This window comes from Acanthaster planci, linkage group LG04 (assembly GCF_054643075.1).
Source record: "Acanthaster planci isolate LZ-2023a linkage group LG04, COTS_SCS, whole genome shotgun sequence".
In the NCBI taxonomy this organism is placed as follows: Eukaryota; Metazoa; Echinodermata; class Asteroidea; order Valvatida; family Acanthasteridae; genus Acanthaster; species Acanthaster planci.
Genome location: NC_141780.1, coordinates 2,150,626 through 2,168,566, shown reverse-complemented (window position 1 = coordinate 2,168,566; position 17,941 = coordinate 2,150,626). Strand labels below are relative to the sequence as shown.

The following is a 17,941-nucleotide window of genomic DNA, read 5'->3' as shown; positions in this document are numbered from 1 at the left end:
AATTACCTTTCAGACATATCCATTTTAGACAATTTCAGACAGTAGACAAAGTTTTCAGTATATGCCTCTGAAAGTAGTTGACATCTTTATTTACATGGACAAGACAACAATTTGGGCTGTTTCACCCACATTTCTTAAACTTTTAAAAACCTCAATATACACTGCTTTTAGAGCTTCTGGTCTACACAAACTCTAAATGTGTCATAAAGTTCTGCTTTTAAACTTGTGTGAAGCATCAACTCAGACCTCAAGTGCCACTGTGTGTGAACTGAACATACAACTTTACTACTGCACATGTTCTCAGGAATTTTAAAAACAGCATTTTCAAAGCTTTTTTTTTTCAAACTTGACGAATCAAGCAAATATGTCAAAACAAAAACTTCAGGTTTAGTAGATAAAAGATCAAATCAGACAGATCTTTTCAACGAGTGGCTTAACGTTGTAATGGGGTATAGTTTGAAGTAAGTCTGGCAAGACATCCTGCTTGAGCTAGTCAGTTGATCATTATCCGCAGCTAGACAACACTGGTGGCTTGAACCAAGTCTAAGCAGATAAACCGAATAGGGGACTTTGGTGGTCAAATGCAACTACTAATAATGCCAAGTGAGGAAAAAAGCTCTCATCCATTGTCGGCCAAGTCTGATTGGTCGAAATACCTCGCTACTAAGGAGATGAGAAGATTGAGAGGGGCCAAGCGCTGATCCTCCTTAGTTTCCTGGAAAAAATAACAAGAACAGAAAAATACGAAAATGGTAAAAGGCCTTGTGATGGTGGAAAAATCCTTCCAGTGACACCTGAAATGCATGCAGTGGAGTCAAAGCATATGGCCGGAGAGCCAAGAACCCTTCTGAATATGATCTTAGGGTGCAATGCAATATCAATCACAAGGTGTCATAGTCTCAGGATGTTCGGACAGGCAATTTATTCCATTTGAAGTACTGGGATTGTTCAACTGCCAGCGTAATTGCGCCCAATTATCTCTATCTGGATGCAGCTTCCATTTTCAACACTGATGTATAAAACTGAATGTCTGCACATTTAGGCTCAAATACCCTTTTCAGACCCAGTCTATGAACACCAGCTCCATCGGCAGACTAGAAAATACTCACTTGTTAATGCATCAATTTTGTTTGAATGTTTACAAAAATGCACATGTAGGCAGTGTAAGTTACATCTTTGACTTATTTACAGCCGTTCAGACTAAAGGAAAGGTAAAGAATTGTCTCAGGGCATATCAACCACTGCAATATCAGAAACTGAGATGTCACTGCTTGTCTTTGTCCAAAGAGGGGAAACTTCCCATCTCCTTGGCTTTGCTTACCAGAGAGGCACGTATTGCTGAGCAGTGCCTGGCTAGGGTTCGCAGCATTGATGCTGCCTCAGGGAGCAATGGTTTCTCAAGGCAAGCCAGCAGAGCAAAGAGCCAACATCCCTGAGAGACACTGAAGCCAAGGTGGTTCAGCCACTCAATGTGGTACTCCAAAAGTTGACAGACTGTGGGCTGAGGGAATGATACATAAGAAACGGGGAAAGGCAAAGTCAGGTCTGTCACAAAAAGCTAGATTTCTTTCAATCCAACCATACAAAATCAACAGTAACTGCAAAAACAATCCTTTCAATCTCTGGCTGTGCTCTGTGGTCAAATATGGGCTTTTTGGCGACCGCTTAATAAGGCTTTAAGTACTTTCAACATGATCATGTTGCAGTTAGGATGAAAAGCCTTCCACTCACATTTAAAAAAAAATAAACTTTACAAAAAAAGTCATTTCAAAAGTATGGTCACAAGATCATTCACAATAGTCTCAAGGAATAGAACGAACATGAGTTCTGCTACCACAGTTCACATGACTATCTTGGATGGCTTACCGTGGACCTGTGATGGACTTGCAGAAATTTGTAAGAACTTGGGATGTTTCATAACAGAAACAGAGACCCTACGGCCTGGTAGCACTTGTTTTCTTAATAGTTCTTCAGTAAGCTAGTAAATAAATTGTTCGTAACACTGTGATCTGTCAATAGAAAGAAACTGCAACATATTCCTACAGATATACAGGCCGTGTCCAGAAACGGGCTTTCAGAGCTACAGCTAGGTCTATTGTCTACGCATCTCCCCGCATTTCCAATGGAGGGAAGACCTAGAGATTGTCTCTAGACAAGAGATTCAGATGCAGCCATAGTGTGCATACCTGTTCCATAGCGGAGACAATGCTCAGTAGGGGAGGAACACCTTTATGTGTTCTCATTTCCTGACCTGGGGTGGCTTCCTCGATATCTTGATCTGCCCTCGTTTCTTTTCCTTTCCGTGACAGCAACCTCTGCCAGAAGTCATTTCCAAAACAGAGGACGCACCAGGCCTCTTCTTCTTGTAGTCTTGGCTGAATTATAGAAAGACAATACCCCAATAATTAAATCATTTTCAAACAATGAAACAACAACATTTGTTAGAGCAAATCTACAGAAGGTGTTTCAAGAGCCATGGATTTTGATGGACAAAACACAGTCTCTCCAAGGATTCAGGAATGTTCCTTGAAAGAATGGGGGGACTTGGAAGCCTACCAAGGTGGGTCTACTGCTCTTGGGTTGGCTTGCAACTTTCGACCGGTGATGTCCTAGCTTCTGCCTCAGCTCTGAGAAGGATGCTGCCTGGTATCTCTGCCACTCAATGGTTGGTGCGTAACCAGCTGGTGCAGGGCTAAAACCTGTGGACTGCATTTTTGACACGAAATCTGCACATTTTTAGAGAAGTTGTCGGTGAGAGTAGGGATTTGGGGGACAAAGACCGGGGGAAAATGGCTGATTATTTAAAGACACTTGACATTGTGCCATTGTAAACATCATCTGCCAAGTTTGTAAAAATCACAGGCCTACAGAATACAATGCCGCTTGAGGTTTTGTATATCGAATACAGAATAGGACATTTTTTTCTTGAAGAGGGCTAGTACACAAATAGCCTCATTAACACTATGCTGCACACTAGAAATAACAAATGCAAACACCTGCACTTGTAAGTCATTTTGAAAAAGTGACAATGATATTTTCTGTTCTAACAATATTGGTCAGATTTACTGACTACCAATTAAATTTCCCTTTGGGATGTTGGAAGTATCAAATTCATTCAATGCTAACATGAATGTACATCAATAGCTGGATTATGTAATTACCAATAAAAACCAAAAGGCAACTTTGCAAGAAGCAAGCCAAGCGACATGAAAAAAAACTTCATCTGAAGTCAGTGGGAAACCAAGAGAGTGAAATTAAATACTTAAAATTAGCCTTACTCAGTTGGTATGGGCCTGAACATGATCAATCCTACATTTTAGGAAGTTGGGTACTCCAGGTAATAATGCTCAGGTACTCAATCCGCACTCTTTGAAAACGCAAACAATAAAATTGAAAAGCCACTAATTTGCGATACTTACGTTGGAAAACATGACAGTCTGCTTTCCTCTGAACATATCTCGGTCCACTTCTGCGACGACAGTGCTTGGGCAACTCTGAGCTTCCAATCTTTGAAAGGAGTATGGTTTCACGAACAAGTCACTTACAAAATTAAATTTCTCAACAGGAAGAATCACACAGTTACACAGCTTCTTACAGAAAGACACAAGACTGAGAAATGAACGTTGCCAACAGATTACGCCAAAGTCTGTTTTATAAAATTAAGTCCTCCAACACGAGCTCACTGTTTTAAAGCAAACAGCAACAATATATTTTCAGGAGAGAAAACTTTTTCATGAGACATGTTTCACAATCACAAACATGTATTTGGTAACAAAACAACCTCACTCTGCGAAGATACTCCTCAGCCGATGTGGGTGGACGCGACATGTCCACCTCCTCATCTGAGCTGTGCACGGAGACAAACAAGGCCGGCCTGCAAAGATCATCCATTGTGGTACATCACAACACAAACAGCTCCCGATCGCATAAGAATATCTACACAAACATGGAAATTTGTTGTTACTGTATGCTGTGCCAACCCAGCTTAATACAATCATGACAAAAGCATCATGATAACGACGTTTCAGGAGAATTACAGATGACTAATCTCTGACTGCCTAGATGTATGTTGCCTGTTATGGGTAACCATAGTAACTACATGCAGGACTCTACATCACCTCTTTTAACATTTCAACATAATCAGGTGATAACCCAACCCATCAAGTCCTAATGTTACTGTTATTGTAATGCATGTGAGGATTGTGTCACTGAGGACCATGCTCCTATTAACAGAACAGAAAACGACTTCTAACTTAGATAAGAATAACAAAGATGCAGGAGTCCACAATATAATTCAAAAAAATGTTTAAGAATTGCATTGGTAGGAGCCCTCTAATATATGTAGGCCAAATCTGACTGGCCCTCCCGTGCCTCTAAAAACAGTCAAACACATGTCACCATGATAACTGACATGAATGACTGACTGCTAGGCCCTAACTTGCCCGTTTTATCTAGTAGGATGACTGGGCAGCTTTCAAAATGCCATAGCGTTCGGAATCATCAAAAAGGTAGAGTGCAGTATTCAGTAGCTTACATGCCAGAAATTGTTCAGGAAGTAAGAACTGTATGGCCTAATGAGTTAGGCCTCCTCCAGAACTGTGAGGTCCAACTTTCGCCCCACTCCCATGAACACCCGCCCCCACTCTGACAAACGTTCTTGGGAGTGGGGAAGACATCGGGGTCTAACCCCACACTTCTGGATGGGTGTCGGTCACTTCGCCCCATTTCCACTTCGCCTCATCCCCACTTCGCCCCATCGATTATCGTTCGCTCTATTCTTTAGTAACAGAGGCATAGGCCTAGAGTGGATGCAACAAGTAAAAACATCGTTTGAATACCCAAATAACGACCACGGAATCCAACTTTCAGATGCTAAAATAATGCTTCCGATTTCTCGACCGACCCAAATTTTCGGTGATACCCTAAAATTTTATTGGCAAGTTAGAAAAAAAAGTGAGCAAATGTAAAGCTTCTGGGGTAGGCCTAGGCATGCTAAGTATCATGCCTATTGTTGTTCGTCCGGAAATTGGACTAGCATTTACTGGACCAGATAATAACACGTTTCTCACAAAGCTAGCGACTCAATGCGTAGCATGCAAACTTAACGAGAACGGGAACATTTGTTTTACTGAACTTTACCCAGGCTCTGCTTTATCTGCAGTTATTTGAATTGCAATAATTGCGTCAAACGTGGATTGCATCGGAACCAAGGAGACAAACGTACCATGGGCGCTGCCATTTTAACTCTGCGTCACAAAATTAACATAATAGATAGCCACATTGCGCATGCTCAGTGTAATCATCGAGGCACATTGTTTTTGTTTGTCCAGCATAAAACATTTAATCGGGTCCTTTGTCTGCGACCCTCAAATCCCGTGTAGTGTTTTATGGGCGCACAGCCCGGAATCAGCTGGTTCCTTGCTCTATATGGTGAACATGTGTGCTTTCTATTGTTTTGTTGAAGGGAATTTGTGAAACCGCAACACGGGCAGTCAACATCCACTATCATGGATGAGAGAGAAGGATAAACTCACAGCTCAGGATATCTCACAGTGCCAGTTTTATTTATTTCCTTGTGCGATATCGTTCATTCAAGGCAAGCTTAGCCGCTGCACCGCACGCGCGGTATACGTGGACTCCTGTACCGGCGTCACGCGTGGACATTCGCCATCGACGAGCTTCAATTAGTGCCGACAATGGAAACATCTCGGTAGCATTTCACTGCTCACCGTGAATTGAATTCAATCGAACAAAAGAATTCACAAATATCAACAGTGATTCTGCAATCGATGGCTCCACGGTGCTGGCATTATTTCTGTGCTTTGAATTAGTCTGTGGTGCAGACCAGCTGACCAGTCTTTTTACGGAAAATATTTCTTTCTACGTGGCTGACAACATGGAAGGCAGTTGCTATCAGGTAGGTATGCAAATTTTGTCAGTTTTACCATGGAGACTGGTCTCATTTCCTTGTTGAGAACAGTTGCATTTTTGATGGCATCGCACCTTCACTGTCCACCCATAGAGCTACATGGTCCACCATATTCAAACAGACAAACATGACATGTATCATGCTGTATTATTATTATCAGAGCTATATATCACACTGAATTTCATTTTTACCATATATACTAATTACTAATACTTAGCGGCTGTAGACCTAGGTATTAAATATGCAGATTCAGACCATCGTACACGATGGGAGAAATCAGGAACTAGATAAACCGTTTCAAATTATTTCGCGCATTACTTTCATGCGTGCTGTTTGCCGGTACATGTTCCATTTTACTGTTTTAGGTTCAAAATCAATGTACTTCACATTATAATTTGGCCGGCAACCGTACGAGGAATACTGGTCGTTCGGTTTTCGTGCCGAGGTATCGAACATTATGCGGGTGGAATTTGACCCAGCAGCCAGCCGGGTCCACAGCTGCTTCGATACTCGCCATGCACTTCTGGGCATACCTGCACTTTCCGCACGGGAATTATGACAGGGAAAAAAAGCGTTTAAGAAGGCGAAAGAAGGGCAAGGCCACTGAAATTGTACTTTATGATGAAAATGCATTTTTAGTTCTTTATAATGGCATAGTTTAGGTTTTTTTATAACAAGGTTATTCTGCAGGAAGGGGAAATGAACGCATTTATGTTTAGTTTTATAGTCCCCTCCCTTTTTGAGTTTATTTTTTGTTTCCTTTATTCTCTACCTCCATCCTTTATTGGGAGGAGGTCCAAATCTATGGCTTTGTAGACATTCTGCCAAGGACCGCGTGAATTCTTTTACGTGATGGACCAAGATAATGCTTTCAGCTTCAAGTTATGATGTGCATTGAATACTGACTACATTGCCGTCAATGCTGAAACGATTTCGCGCTGGGACATTCAGTCTCCGTGGCAATTTGACGATGGCAAGAATTAACATTATGGATTGCTTAATCTTGTTTGCTTACCTCCGTGCCTGGTTTATAATCATGAAAGCACGCGAGGCAGTGGGATGAATAATGGATCGGTGTTCCTCCAGTACAGCAATTGTGCACATCATGATTCTTTCCGAGGGGGGTACGTAGTGCATATGTCTCGGTGTGGGTAAGCGAAAGAGATGCGATAGGGACCACAGTTTTCAACCAAACTGAGGCTCATCGTGCCGTCTCTTGGATCGATGAGCGCCCCACATAGTTCTAGGTGTAAGAATTGCCCATTAGCTGCATCGCTTTAATGTGTCGAGTCATCTGAGGTGATCAAGACGATTATTTATTAACGATCAAAAGAAATCTTGATTTATCGCATAGTTTTCAATATTTGAAGCTATAACTGAATGCATGAAGCCTTTGTCAAGGTTTTGAGCCTGTCTTTTCGTAACCACACTTCCTGTCTTCAGTACATTTGCATCTGTGATAAACCGGCAGCAACCTTGGCCATGTTGTCCCACACCACCACCAAAATCCCCCCCTTCAGTTTCACGGCCACCTTTGTCATGTTCTCACTATCCGAGCAACAGACTGAGCATTGCCAGTCGCTCTCGGACCGCTGAAAAATGCAAACACCCCTTCCCAGCCGTGACAATACATGTATAACGAGATAGCGCTGTATATTTGGGCGTATGTACATGTACGTGTACCTATCTTGTTTATTAAGGCTCTGCCCCAACGGTCCCCAATTAACGGGTGAAGGACCGAGGATTGTTCGCGTTATCATGGATAAGGATAACTGAACAGTTCAAGGCCCAAGCAAAAAATTGCGGCGCGAGGATGTGTAGGATTTGTAGGCCATACTAAGTACAGTCATCTCGAAATGTTCCCATATACCATGCACCATGTGGATGCACCATGTGTTCTGTAGTGTTGAGCACTGCCGACGGGTCAGCGATGCGCGACGGTTCAGCCTCGGCTCTTACACGATCGCCGTCCTCTTACGATTGTGCATGCAACGCCCATCCGCGGCCGCAACGTATCTGCTTGAGAAGTCGAAAGAGGAATTTTGCCGTCCAGTTTCGTTGCATCTTTCATTGATTCTGTGGTTTTCATTGTGCAAATCCACCAGTAATGCTAAACAGAGGCTTAATACTGCCAGATCGTGTGAAATGTAAAATGAATGACCAATATCGGCTGTTCTCTCTTGATCAGGATAAAATCTGCCTATAGATGCAGAAGGAGCCTAGGCCCTCCCAAAAGTAAACTTACGCTTCAAGTACTCAAAAGAACGATACGGGCACTTGATATTGCTTGGTCATGTTGAAATCTGCAAGCTGGAAACAAATTTCCACTTGGGAAGTTATAATGCCCCCACGGATGGTCGGAATGAAATTTCTCTGGGGCATTTCTCCCCTGTCAGTTAGTAATTATTACACGGAGGAACTGCAGTGTTACAGCTGATAAAATTGTAATGTACACTTTCCTGTGATATTTGCTTTGCAATTGTCCTGGGACGTTCCGTGATGCTAACTATCACTTTTTCCCTTGAGCACAAGGCCAGTGCATCATTCGGACTTAAGGTAGCGCCAGTTCGCCATTGGAGATATCCCACTGCTGTACATGCCCCCAATTTCACTGCAATCGAGACTCGCATTTCATGTTAAAGCTAAGGGCTGCACTCTAGCCGGTCTAAAGTCGTAGCTTCAGGATAGCCCAAATTTCCTGTTATCTCCCTCGGAATCAGACAGACAAACTTTACACGTTGATATTCCTTGAACATGTTTTACAGCGATATGCCAGTGTCAGGTATATAAGTTTTCCCAAGCTGGTTTCTGCATGCCAAAGTTTGCAGAAAAATTAAGTTGCTCTCCTCGCGTGTCCTTCTTCGCGAGCCGAATTTCGGAATAGCATCAACATTTTCATCCGTCCATTTCAGCTTCTTCAAAAGTGTCAGCAATGGTATTCAAAATCTGGCTGCGGTATTGCGTAGTGCTTAGAGCCTACCTAGTCTGAGAACAACGGTACCGCTGGCTGATGGAAATCATGAAGTTAAACCTTACCCAGGTTGTGAGAAGAAAGGTATTTTAGTGGATGTTGAAAGTTTCTAGTTAAAGGACACTCAGACTTATTTCTCAGTGGATGTTGGTTGACAGAAGCAAGTCAACAGTCTCACTAATCACTAACGGCGGACGTTACATGTTCCTAATTATGTGAACGTGACGCTTCAATTTAAAAATTATCTCCCCCTGTTATATTCCTTGTTTTCAGTTGTTGAAGACGCGCAAGGTGCGGATCTCTGCCCGAATTTTCAGTCTTCGCAGTCCTTATCCCCACTGCTCCTAGATAGCCTTAAGATATAAGGCATTGATACTTCCGTGCGTGGAGCAAATTGGCTTCCCATATCGCTCCCCGTCCCTGAAATGGGGTCTTTCTTTCTTCACACATTGCCGGCCGTTGTTAACCTGCCTCGTGTTCGTTCCCAAGTGCCTTAACGGAGGCGGGGCAAGGAACACCCCCTTCCCACTACGGGCCCGTGTCACAGGAGGTTTACGATTAATACGTTATAGACAGTTCTCGTGCACCTCAAATTGGATTGTAATCACAGCGCTTACGATGAGCCGTATCCGTCTCCTTTCCTCTCGACTGCATAGGCCTACGTCTTGAGCTCATGTCCTTGTGCATGCGCAGTGGAATATGTAATTTAAGAAGCATGCACAAGGCTGCTAATTATACTAACAATAATGCTCAGTCTAACGTAATATGATACCAAGATTTGGCTAAAATTTTACCTACGTTCTTTCCCTACGGTTACCAATAGGCAATATTGAGGGTATCTCCCACATCATATTACATTACTCATTTATTTGTTATTGGTACCGGCATTTTAGTGCGTTCAGGCGTGGTACAAGGTCCCCGCCTCATATATCACCACACAATAGGCAAACGGTAAGTTTTAGTCGAGGTTCACCTTATTAAATACGCAAGCTGAAGTTTTCATTGTTCGAGGACGCGTCTTTATTTTTCAAGGTTTATTGAGTTGAAGCACGATGTTTACCGAGCACTTGTATGCTGGGAACAAAAAGACCCTTTTTCGGCTGGTTCAAAAGTTACACAATACAATCAAACACCAGTCCTTTACAACAAGGTCGTTGTAATTCCCATTTTAGAAGAGGAAGCTTTTTTATTAGCATAAAGAGAATAAGGAATACAAAGGTTTGGGGCGTCAGATTTTCTTTGTTACAAGCAGGGCGGTGTATTAAAAAGTGCTTTCAATACGTCAGGTTCACTGTATCCTATTGTTCGTTGGTCAAAACTGTTTCAATGTACGAGGAACATATCAGTGGAAACAGTTTGCGGTAGCCGCCATTGCTCAGACAAACACTGAGCAGACGTCATGAATGCGTCGGTACAGAAAGGCAACACCAATAATTAAAATAATTATCAGAGCAGCTGACGTTGTCACGAACTAAGGAAGTTGTGTGACTGGAACAATGGCGACGATTTTGCCTCGTTTTTCCTTCCTCTGGGGAAAGGGGGGGGGTTTGCGCAGGTCATGCGCTAATGTTGTCCATTCTGTCACACAATAACTGATGGTTGGTCTGTTCGTCCATCGATCCTCAAAACTGACAAGCGGCTTTCACTGAACCGACCGTCTATACTATAGCTGTTCGGTCTGTTTTGTCCTCAGCAAATTTTTTCATCGTGCGAAAATCGGCAGTGCAAGCAGAACGATTCCTTCGGTTGTTTTTCTGAAGTAAAGCTTTTTAATCAACCACTAGAAGGTAATCAAATAACCGACTGACATCAAGGCATGCATTATTAAATTGATGCCGCATTTAGAATTGTGAATTTAAAAAAAAAAAAGAAAAAAAGGAGACGTGGACAGATCTAGTATCGCCAGATTAACACACACACTTTTCCGGTTTGCAATGACTCGAGGTTTAGCTGAAAGGGATAATTGTATTCGCTGGCACCCAAAACCAGCTTACTGGGGAGCCTAATGTCTTTCACAAAAAAATTATGATAGAAAAGCAAGGTATATACTTGTGGATGCCTTGTCGCTTTTTATCAGCAAACTTATAACATTATGCGTAGTGACTGACGCCGCGTCACATGCAAACGCAGTACGAAGGGGACGATTTTCATGGAGCTGCTGAGAACACAATTTGCTAAGCGGAGAAATATCTTTGCTCAGAAAAAGTAGGTTGCCAGCCAAGATGCAATTTTTTATATTTCGTGTGACGGGCTCTCGACTTAGTTTTCCCAACACAAACACTTGTTCTGTTTAGAGCAAGTTCGATGGAGGACTATTTGCTAACAACTGGTCGATTTTACTGAGACCTAAAATAGTACCCGCTCGAACTTGACCTAACTTAAGTTGCTCCATGGGCCGGGAGCTGAGTGTGAGAACAAGCAGATTGATTGGTTACCGCCCCTCTTCAGTGGTGGGTCTACGGGACAACGGAGGGCCATGGCCCCCTCCCCAACAGGAACAATTTTTGTTTTCTTTTTGAGAAATAATGAGAGAAAAACGTGTGAAAGCCCCAAAGTTAGTCTCACCTCTCAGAAAGGCCATGAAAGCACATAAACGCATCTCCGCGTTTTTACCCCCATCCACAAATGCCCCAGAAAACTTGGTTCAGGATCCCCCCTCGATTTCCTTTGCTTTTTGACGTCGAATTTGTGTCTCAACATGTCTTCTCTCAATCTCTGATTTTTCACCAGAATGAAGGTTACATGGACAACGAGCCTGGTTGTTCCTCATCGACGACGACCCCTCCTCCAGGTGACCCGTTCCCGCTCGTCACCGTAATCGTGGAGGAGACGGAACCGCCCCCTAAGCCTCCCTCTTCGCCCACCTTCAGCTGTAAGACACAGCTGTCTGTCCTGTCGCTGGACACGCCCACATGTCGAATCTGCCAGGACAGTAAAGGTTGGTGCCCTCCGTTCTTGTGAGGAACCGTTGGTTATAACAGCACGAAAAATATAAAGGGAAGCTTAAGATGGAAAAATAAGAAGAGTGATAAGAAATAAATCGAGAACTTTAAAGACAATCAGGATTTTTTATAGGATTTTGCAAGAATCAGGAATTTGGATCGCAGCCGCAATAGAGTGTGCTTTGAAAGTTGAAGTACAAAACTTGCGTCACCGGTTTCCACTACAACAAGAGATCCTTTTGAAGGCCGATTTCAGAAATATTTATCCCAGAAATGGGGATACTGAAATGGAGGATTAGGGCGACTGACTGTCAAGTTAACCATGTATTATGGCGACTAAAAGCTAAATAAATCAGGGCAATTATAATGACACGATTGTTAGATAAAAACCAATAGGTATGGTATGGTCTAGGGCTAAAGATTCGTTTTGCTCGATTCTCCCAGCACCGTACCGATTAGTATCACCGTGCGGCTGTTCAGGGTCCTCTGAGTTCGTTCATCGGCGATGTCTGCTGAAGTGGATTACACTGAAGGGGGCAGAGGAATGTGAGATATGCCAGAAACCTTACAACAAGAGGATATTGCAGGGGGCGCACTTCACTGTGAGTATCAATGAAAACTCATCGGATTAAGGATGAATTTTAGTTAAGCTGTTCTCTAAAGTCATTCATTTCGACTATCATAGAATCAATTTGCAGTCTCCGCAAATGTATCTCAAACAATGGTTACTGTACCAGTTTTTCATTAACATTGCTTCTGACATATTGTGCACCGCAGTTCAAAAAGCAAGAAATTAGGAATGGATCAGCACTAGTGAGTAACCACACTGCTCGATATAAAATACATGTTTAAGTGATAACTACATCTGGATCGTTTGTAACGGTACGCTCCTCGCTCCCCATTAGAACATCGAAACATCAGCCCAGAAGGGAACTCATTTTGGTCATGGATATATATGTTTTCATTGGCACAGAACACTCGAAAAACCAACATGTTAAATGAAAGTAAAGGTAGGGGACGAGGCTGAATCTCCTGGTTTGTAATTCCAGAACGGGGCCTGAGGTTTCGATCCCAGGGGTATTTTTCTTAACGGCACGGTAACCTGTGATGTGTGTATTCAAGGCCATTGTTATCAGCAAGCAGTTTGCAGCAGTTTTGTGTTCGACATTTCTGATTTGTAAGGATCTCCTCAAAGAAACTCTTTCTTTCCCTCCTATCTTTGCAGCCATCGGAAGAGAACACCATCGCTTCCTCCATCGTAGTCTTTCTCCTGCTCCTTGCCGTAACTGCTGTGGGAATATACCTCCTTGTCGATCACTTCACCTACTACCAGTCCAACCTGTCGGTCAGTATATGGGTACCCATCAGCCTTCTGTGCGTGGGTCTAATGGGACTGTCTGCCTTCGTGCCTTGGGTCTTGCTGTTCTGCTCTCGAATCAACAGACGTCGCGCTCGCTCCCATCAGTTTGAAACGCCCATTCAGCTGCGTCTATGATGCCTCCCCAATGCTTCGTACCCCCTGTGCTCAGATTTCATTATCCCCCTTGTTTGTGTACGCATGCGTACTTTAAGTTGAGGTGAACTCATCATGTCTCTGTCACAGCACAAATCGTGGATTCAGTGGCCATGCACGGATTAAGAGTGGCATGCTTTTTTGGTTGTTTCAAAACTTTTCCAAGAACCAAGAAAAGAAAATTGATTTGGATTTATGTTTTGAAATGGTGTACGATATCGTAAATTGTTTCCCTTGATAATGTGTTTTGCTGTGCTAACATATCTCAGTATTCCGCCGTAGACAATGTCACAGACGCGGAATTCATCGACAATTTCCTTAGCTATTCCAACACAAGTACGTCGGAATCACTAATATCTGAAAAATTATGAGAAATACAATCATTGAGATCCATGTCTTTGAGATATATATGTTATCATTGGAAATATGTGTTTCCAAAAGTCTAGCATCTCGGAATCACATGTTTCCCAGATAGATGATGAAGGCCCTGCTTGTTTCTGAGGTACATTTGTGGTGGCTATGAATTCTGCCTTTCTACGGTAAACCATCTGTTGTCGAATTACCTTCTCAACTTTGAGAAGGTAATTCAATTAAATCGTGAGTGCACGTGTGCGCTTCAGCGTCGTTCTTAGCAGGGATTACAGGCTTACAGCGAATACCGCGAGTAATGGAATAAAACAGAGAACTGTATGGAACTGTATGACGTAAACGACCATCAAGGAGGGAATTACCCGTTATTCTATGTACCAAACCATGGTTAACGATAGCTAAGGATACAGAAACAGCATTTGTAATAAACGATTTACGATACAAGTTCACCAGCAAAGATAATGGTTTATCTATTAAGGGGGGCATGAGGGAAAGCCCCACCCCCACTCGAGAAATGTGCCCCTCCATGTGCCCCGATTCCCCACTCAGAATGTAGAGAAGGAAAAGAAATGGGGATCGCATTGGTGATGTCTTTAAAACTATGACCGAACTCACTGAATGTTCCCTTCAGAAAATGAGGCCCCCAAGTTCATGTCCTGTGCAGTTTTACTCCAGTTACGTTACTGGTTTGAATGCAAAGCGAGACTCGAACTTCAAAGAGTCGGATACAAAATTGCAAAAAAAACAGATGTGGGTTTCACATCCAGGCATTAGATCCAGCGACCTCGAACTTTTCACCTCCAACGGAATAAAAATGACCGTCCGTATCCTGTTGGTTAATGTGTGACACGAACAAAATAATGTCTTACAGGTTGGGATGTCATGTCTGTGGTCGATAATTATGTTTGTGTGACTGTAAAGCCGGTGTAATCGGTAGTTCTCAATGTCAAGTACACACTAAGAAGTGTTGAACTAACTTCACGTGTGTCTCTCTGTGTTTAAAATACGTAGTATTTGACTTTCCATATGCACGTCAACCCTAAAACCAAGCGTTGCGTATCCGTCATAATCACTCCCGGGGAGATTTCGAAGGCCGAACGCAACGCGCACGTGTGTTATGTTCATGGAATCGATTTTTTTGTCCGTGAAAGTCAAACGCATCAACGCCTCGTATAGGCCTACGCAACGCACCTAAAAAATGTACATATGGAAAGGCGCCATTAATCTTGCAGGGTGCATTTAATACGGTACCTATTTTACCATGTAGTGTTATTTTTGCCGCTGATTATAGTTCATGGCAATGTTGATCTCGAGGCTGAGATTGAAAAGTTGGTGTCGTTTTGGCAAAAACATTAACCCTAACACTCCTCAGTCCTCCAACAGGTGAAGGATTGAGGAGGGTTAGGGTTAAGATGCATTTTTTTTCAGTTTTCTGTGATTTCTCTTAATCACATTATTAAGTGTAATTTAACGCTGATGTCACCGAATCGTTGCGTACTTCCATACACTGTAAATACTAAATCTGAAATCCAGAAATTAATATCGTGCAATTATGTTTATTTCCTCACATTTCCTATGCATGCCTATTTCGTGTTATGTCTGGTCGGAGTTGTGCAAGGTTTTCATAACATTAGTAGAGTAATGTGATTTTATTTATTTAATTTATCGGTATCTGATCGCAGATCGGAACTGAAATGTAATATAATAGTCCTAGATACGATCAAAGAAATCAAGTACACCGTGCTTTGACCTTTAATGAGGGCAGAGTTAAGGAGATTCGAAAGAGGGATGATATTACAAGAAAGAGATCAAGGGATAATCAAATTTTTCGCTTGATCCCATGGATAATATCGTGGCGGGAAAACTCATTTTTTTCCCCAAGTGATGTCTGCTGGTTCAGACTGTAATCACCTCGTGACGAAAGTTTTCTCAACCAGAACCTTCCTTCGATTGTTTGAAGTGCATAACTTTGACAAGGGATTCCAAAGGGGGTAATTTTGACCGGGCTCACCGGACCACTGGCCACCGTAGGTAGGGATCGGAGAGGTGCGCCCTCAAAAATCGGCGACGGAATGGGATAAAAGATCAAACCAAATTTCACTAGATCCGACACCACCGATGTTTTGTATTAACCAATCAGATTCACGAAGAAAGTTCGTCACTTGGTTCCAAATGAATGCCCCATAGAAACAGACGGACATTATGACATGACTGGCCACCAAGTGATGTGTTAACATCCAACTGATTATCAATTAGGAGTCCAATTCATGATCAGAATCGGACGTGTGCAAATGATGTTATAATTATACTGTTTAACGAAGCAATGTTCAGAGCTCTCCTGGTGACGGTGAACCGGTCAAATCGGAAGGGTGTGGCTCCGGGGGAAAATTAACTAGAATAGTTTCAAGCAATGCCATCAGTGTATTTTTCATTAATGATGTTGTGATTACCTTGTTCGTAAATGAGACTTTCGTTAATAAATGCACAAAATCTCATTCATTCTTTTCAAATGCGTGCATAGTTGATTTGTTTTGTTGTTTTGTTTTATTTTGACAATCTCCACAGTTATTTTGCAAAGGACAAAGATTGCGTAACACTATCAATTAAAAATATAAAATACACTTAAAGAAACATATTATTATTAGGACATGTATATTCGAGATATTGGTGAGATAGCTCAATGGACAACCGTTTAACTTGAAATTCTCATCACAGACAGCGGATTGAAATTCATTCTATAAAAAGAGTTTTTAAAGTAATTGTAAGAACACAATTACGAAAAACTCGTACATGAAATTTCATCTGACAAAATTCCAGTAAAATACAAAAATTTCACCACATGAAAGAGGTAGGCCTAGTACTCTAAACCACCATATACCCCGTGTCAAATGCTCTGTAGGGGAAGTTTTATATAGTGTTTGCTTGTTTAATTGAAGTTAGTCTCGGCCCAAGACTGGATTTGGAATTTAATTCCCCTATAGCTCGCCGGCGCGCACTAATGATGTACTCCCTGTCAGTGCAAAAGTAAGAAGTTACAAAACGGTAGAGTCACAAAAATGGCCCTACAATTTATGTTTGCGTCTGGGGGTTGGAATGACTATCCACATCTAGTCTTGTGTCAAGACTAGTTGAATTACATTGTGGCAGTATAAGGGTAAATGGGACGTGTCATCGCCCTTCAAGAGACCAGTTTAAAGACAGACTGATTAATTCGTACCCCTATTGTTTCATAAATGGCAATGGGCTTTAGGGTTTTAGCGTAGGGGTGATCATCTTTGGAAAGAAATTTCTCCAGAAGTCATTTACTTACCCACCAAAAATTGAATAGAATATGAAAGGTAATAATAATCATAAGATTTGTGTTTATAATGGTCTGAGGATACTACTCATCAACTTCGGCATTAGTTACAGCGCCATCACTTTGTGCGATCTAGGTACATGTACGGAGCCGTCAAAAAGAAGACAACAGAGGGCGCCTGACTTTCTACACCCGGGGAATTTTTAGGATTATTCTCAGCCGTCGTCAAAGCTAGGGATGAAAAACTTGTTCCGAGGCTTTGTCAAATGTTTCCCTGGGTGGCCTGCCTTCGTGGACCACTAGCCTTTCAGGACACTACCGAGTGCACGAAGTTGCCTTAACAGAGCCACTCCATTATGGTCATTGAATTTTGCAGCAAGGGCCCACATATTAATTTAGAGGCAGAATTTGCCTTAAGTGGTGACGCAACCATCTAAATATAATGCGCTCGTAATCGTTGGCCCTATAGCTTGAGCACGTGGTCGATTTATCAGAAAAGCATATCTGCTACAATTGTGCTAATCGATAAGCAACGCCACGAAATAAATTTGATCATGAGCATGATCAGATTTGTCCAACAGTTTCAATTTTACCATTATAACAGTCAAGTTTGGGGGAATAGTTTTGCCTGACACTCTCGCATGCGTATCATAAGAGGGCGCCTTAAGATCCCATGCAGTTTCCCTTCTGCTGTTGCTAAGTACTTGGATTTGCCAAGACCTTGAAGTCCACCATGACAGAGCTACTATTCACACCCTCCTAAAGGCTGAGAAATATTCTATCGGTGGGTCATCTGAGAATTAAAGCATAGTTATAGTTCATCATAAATGATGGAACGGCATGTATGAATTATAAATGACTACTTCGAAAGGCCCTGTTGAAAAGTCAGATGCGTTTTGATAGTTTGAAGGTCGATGTT

At 42.3% G+C, this 17,941-nt stretch overlaps 2 protein-coding genes across 6 annotated transcripts; one reads left to right on the top strand and one right to left on the bottom strand.

Annotated features, from left to right (window-relative positions):
• Positions 1-51: 51 nt before the first annotated feature.
• gemin2 (gem nuclear organelle associated protein 2) lies at positions 52-5,667 on the bottom strand. 5 transcript variants are annotated; one of them, XM_022248240.2, is made up of 7 exons: positions 5,535-5,667; positions 3,782-3,936; positions 3,420-3,507; positions 2,557-2,706; positions 2,187-2,375; positions 1,322-1,501; positions 52-715 (listed from the first exon to the last, which is right to left on the bottom strand). In XM_022248240.2, exons 2-7 carry the CDS (start codon positions 3,889-3,891, stop codon positions 620-622), a joined length of 813 nt encoding a protein of 270 aa, XP_022103932.2. In that variant the 5' UTR covers positions 3,892-3,936; positions 5,535-5,667; the 3' UTR covers positions 52-619. The 5 variants fall into 5 exon arrangements, with proteins under 5 accessions (XP_022103932.2, XP_022103928.2, XP_022103929.2 ...); XM_022248236.2 differs by lacking the exon at positions 5,535-5,667 and adding an exon at positions 5,225-5,321; XM_022248237.2 differs by lacking the exon at positions 5,535-5,667 and adding an exon at positions 5,140-5,251.
• A 42-nt stretch (positions 5,668-5,709) lies between these two features.
• Positions 5,710-16,223, top strand: LOC110986396 (E3 ubiquitin-protein ligase MARCHF9-like). Its single transcript, XM_022248242.2, has 4 exons — positions 5,710-5,917; positions 11,631-11,838; positions 12,287-12,444; positions 13,068-16,223. The coding sequence occupies exons 1-4, from the start codon at positions 5,897-5,899 to the stop codon at positions 13,335-13,337; spliced, it is 657 nt and encodes a 218-aa protein (XP_022103934.1). The 5' UTR covers positions 5,710-5,896; the 3' UTR covers positions 13,338-16,223.
• Positions 16,224-17,941: the final 1,718 nt, after the last annotated feature.

Bases quoted from the DNA above. Each gene is read 5' to 3' on its own strand.
- LOC110986396 (XM_022248242.2), top strand. From the start codon at position 5,897: ATGGAAGGCAGTTGCTATCAG. The intron at 5,918-11,630 runs GTAGGTATGCAA...ATTTTTCACCAG, and splicing joins TGGAAGGCAGTTGCTATCAG to AATGAAGGTTACATGGACAA. The intron at 12,445-13,067 runs GTGAGTATCAAT...CTATCTTTGCAG, and splicing joins TGCAGGGGGCGCACTTCACT to CCATCGGAAGAGAACACCAT.
- gemin2 (XM_022248240.2), bottom strand. From the start codon at position 3,891: ATGGATGATCTTTGCAGGCCGGCCTTGTTTGTCTCCGTGCACAGCTCA. The intron at 3,508-3,781 runs GTTGTTTTGTTA...CTCCTTTCAAAG, and splicing joins GAGTATCTTCGCAGAGTGAG to ATTGGAAGCTCAGAGTTGCC. The intron at 2,376-2,556 runs GTAGGCTTCCAA...TCTATAATTCAG, and splicing joins AGAGCAGTAGACCCACCTTG to CCAAGACTACAAGAAGAAGA.